This window comes from Ailuropoda melanoleuca, unplaced genomic scaffold (assembly GCF_002007445.2).
Source record: "Ailuropoda melanoleuca isolate Jingjing unplaced genomic scaffold, ASM200744v2 unplaced-scaffold72990, whole genome shotgun sequence".
Taxonomy (NCBI): Eukaryota; Metazoa; Chordata; class Mammalia; order Carnivora; family Ursidae; genus Ailuropoda; species Ailuropoda melanoleuca.
The window spans coordinates 1-3,543 of record NW_023248270.1 but is presented as its reverse complement, the minus strand read 5'-3'; the positions used below and the strand labels follow the sequence as shown (position 1 = coordinate 3,543).

The 3,543-nt window shown below is 34.6% G+C and overlaps 1 protein-coding gene across 2 annotated transcripts; it reads right to left on the bottom strand.

Moving 5' to 3' along the window:
- Positions 1–17: 17 nt before the first annotated feature.
- On the bottom strand, positions 18–3,500 carry LOC117800586 (lysophospholipase D GDPD1-like). 2 transcript variants are annotated; one of them, XR_004623119.1, is made up of 4 exons: positions 3,262–3,500; positions 1,694–1,745; positions 1,082–1,296; positions 18–109 (listed from the first exon to the last, which is right to left on the bottom strand). XR_004623119.1 is itself a non-coding variant. In XM_034653140.1 (3 exons), the coding sequence occupies exons 1-3, from the start codon at positions 3,345–3,347 to the stop codon at positions 1,174–1,176; spliced, it is 261 nt and encodes an 86-aa protein (XP_034509031.1). In that variant the 5' UTR covers positions 3,348–3,495; the 3' UTR covers positions 991–1,173. The 2 variants fall into 2 exon arrangements, 1 of the variants encoding a protein (XP_034509031.1); XM_034653140.1 differs by lacking the exon at positions 18–109 and having other exon boundaries at positions 991–1,296; positions 3,262–3,495.
- Between the last annotated feature and the right edge of the window lie 43 nt (positions 3,501–3,543).

Genomic DNA, 3,543 nt, shown 5'->3' with positions numbered 1-3,543 from the left:
AAACAAACAAACAAAAAGCGCAAATGTTATTCATGTCATCAAGGGACAGGTGGAAGTATGGTCATCCTTCACTGCGGCTAGCTGGAGGGCTCCAAGTGAGAGATGCAATCTAGGTAAAAGACCCTTGTTATTCCAGAGTGTATTTCCCTCCCAAAGAGATAATGAAAATTAGTCAAAAAGATTAGAAAAAGATTTACATGGATTCATATCAGGAAAGCTGAGAAAGTGATGCCTAACGCTTTGAGAAATTCTGCTTCCACTTAAATATTCAGAAGAATTAAACCTTAAAGGTCAGAAACAGGTGGTTTATACAGTACGTATTAAAAACAATGATATGTACTTTTGTCAGTTTCATATGATTATTAGGATTCAAGACATTATTTAAAATATAGATGTAGGCCCAAACAGTCATCACCAAAAGAAGGAAAATCTTGTTGAGAGGAAACATAATGTTTAGAGGAAACACAAATATATGACTATTTGGGTCTTGTCTTAATTTACATTTAGTAAGTCCAATTTTAATGTCTACCAAAAGGAAAGGACATGGCAACACTGTGACACCTGAAGAAGATTCCAAACAGAATGTCCCCATTAACAACAGCAACCAAGAAATCTAATTGTCTATAGTTTTTATTTCTGATATATAGTCTCAGTTCTTTTTTTATTTTTTTTTTTGAGCCTGCTTTCTGTTAACAATGTAGAGCTTGTCACTGATTTCTAAGCTCTCCTCCCACTGTATTTTCTTTCCTTTTAAACTAAGATGTACCTAGAAATAACGAGACAACTCAGCATGGCTGTAGCGGCCTTCAATAATTTTGCTTTACTAATTTGTTGATCTTATTCCAGTGAAGGCTAATACCAAATTTATCCAATAGTTTTGATTTCACAATTTCTTATAATAGTAGAATACTGTATCATATACAGAGCTCGTATATCTCATAACCAGTTATCTTTCTAAACAAACTATTTACAAATGTAAAATATGCAATATTCTTTAAAATAAATATACAATATATAGTTTCTACATTCTCAGACAAGCTTAAAAATGAGGTAATAAAAACTTAAATGATTAAACCTTTACCATTCTGGAAATGGCTTAGGGAATGATGGCAAACTTGTTGTTTTTTTCTTTAGGTCTTTTCATCTTTTCTTTGCTTCTGAGTACCTCCTTTTCTATGCTGAAAAATTATGTAAAAAATCCTTAAGCTTTGTTGGATAGTCTGTCATCACCCCCGTTGCTCCCAAATCAAAAGCTCGTTTGTATTCTTGTTCTTCATTCAATACCCAAATATACACCTGAAAATCAGAAGCATGAGAAGTATGAAAGGTTAAAATAGAAAATTATTTTTATAATAGCCTTTATAGACTACAATCTCAGTGTACGTAGAAACAACCTTTTAAACCTGTAATTTTAGGAAATCATTGAACCCTTTAAATTTTTTTTTTTACTTTACTCATTAAATATACACTGTCCCACCCTCTGGCTTCAGGTATTCTCACCTATACATAAGTGGACTCCAGCTGCTAAAATGCCAATGCTTTCTTGTGAAATGTAAAACCCAGCTTAAGATCTTATGTGATCCAGTAAAGCAGCAGCATCAGAGCTGGAACCAAATTAAGTTCCTGCCCTTTACAACTACTGTTACACTGGTGAGCTACACTGTTTCCAAAAGACATCATTCCAGAAACCTACCTGAATGCCTCTGGCAGTGAGGTGGTCAAACAAGGCTTTTCTCATTAGTAAGCTGGAAAAGAAAAGCAGAACAGATTTAGGTACTTCTTAGCTCTAACTAAGGACTATTAGTCCTTAGTCCTAATTTAGTCCATTTAGAGTTTATAATTCCTAATTGAATTTAATCCCAATGCTTAAGCAGCAATAAAGCAATGGCCTCGAGTAATAACTGCAGTGGATGCATTTATGTTCTAAATGCTGGATCTCCCTTCACTGCTGGCTGTTTGCTGGTGGACTACCAGAACCTCCTTTCTATTCCTTCTGTAACTAGATCCTCAGGAGATCCAATCTCATTGACGACGCTCCATAGACAAGAGGCTTCCTCGCTTTCTCTGTTGACACCATAACAAGTGAGAAGGAGCTAAGAAGTCTGTTTCTAACTTTCTAAGTTAAAATAAGGCAGTGAACTTGGGCCAAGTTCCATAATATCATAGTTCATTTACATAATGGATTAGTCTTTCATGTGCTATCTTAGAAAACTAATGTCCATTAATTACACTATAAATAGGAAAACTGCACTTTTTTAAAGTGCTAAATAATTGACTTAAAAGCGAACTCTTAGGCAACAGCTGTTTCTGACCACAGGTCCTGGCCCTGTGCTTTAATAAACCACCATTTTGCACCAAAACAAACAAAAAAAGTGAACTCTTAGAATATAAATCACTTGAGCATGATGGGAACGAACTATACTGGAAAGTTACACATATTATTTCTATTCTGTTTGTGTCTATTAAAATGATGAAAAAACAAAACTAAAAATCATATGCATTTAACGCCAATTAAAAATGCATCCTTGAAAACCAGAAATTAAATCAGGGATAAAGCAAAAAAAGAATAAACCCCATGGCATAGTGAAAAGATAAAACTAGTTTTCCAACTCTTTGAAAGAGAAGCTAAGTAATTTAAAAGGTTGTGATTTAGGGTTATTATTTAAGCATTCCGAGTCCCATTTTAAAGCAAAATACAGCACAGCATTGTGGTATTTACCTAAAATTAACTCAACATGTCTGAGAAATGAACGTAATTTCATTAAAGTAGATGCCCACCCTAAAGGTGGGGCTTCCTGCTTGCTATTAAGAAACAAATCTTGGTGCAGATTTTTCAGAGAAATGTGCCACCAGTCAATACACACTTTTACATACACTTGTATTGCTATACACACTTCTTTCCGCCATGTTTTTGACTGCAGGTTAGTGAAAACAGCAAGTAGGTAGAAGGAGACGGTTATACATGCCACCTCTTCTACTCACTAGCTAGACAACTCTAAGTTAAGCATTTACTTTGGTTAGGAGGGCACTCAGTTTTCTCCTGAAGCTGGATGAGATTCTCTCTCAAGATTCCCCTTAAGGTTTTGTGACTAGTAATTAAAGTAGTTCTAAATGATTCATATACATCCGACCTACGCAGTAGGTGCTCATCGTGACCTTGTTACAAATCACATGTAGAAAGCTTGCTCTCAATTATCGGCATAGTATTTCATAGAGATCGCTAAAACAATAACGCATAGATCAAGAAACTAAAATTCTTACATATCAGAAAGCCAGATGAGAAACTTTTGACTTCTGGACATAGTGTGTGGTTCTTTTAGCCTGAGGCGAAATAAAATTTGAATCATAAATTAGAAACACAGGAAGAGATCAGTGTGATAAAATAAAATGAGTCCAAAAACAAACAGTTGCCTTGCACTTAGTATGTGCTTTAAAAATATTCGTTAAAAAAAAAAAGTAAATGAAAATAAAGCCCATTTGGGTTCTCTGCTTCTATTGATTTTGCGACTTTTGCCACCACTACTAAAAGGTGAAAAAAAAAAA

Coding starts and splice junctions, on each gene's coding strand:
- LOC117800586 (XM_034653140.1), bottom strand. CDS start 3,347: ATGATTCAAATTTTATTTCGCCTCAGGCTAAAAGAACCACACACTATG. Junction 1,746..3,261: donor CTCATCTGGCTTTCTGATAT/GTAAGAATTTTA, acceptor TTTCTTTTCCAG/CTTACTAATGAGAAAAGCCT. Junction 1,297..1,693: donor TCACTGCCAGAGGCATTCAG/GTAGGTTTCTGG, acceptor TCTGATTTTCAG/GTGTATATTTGGGTATTGAA.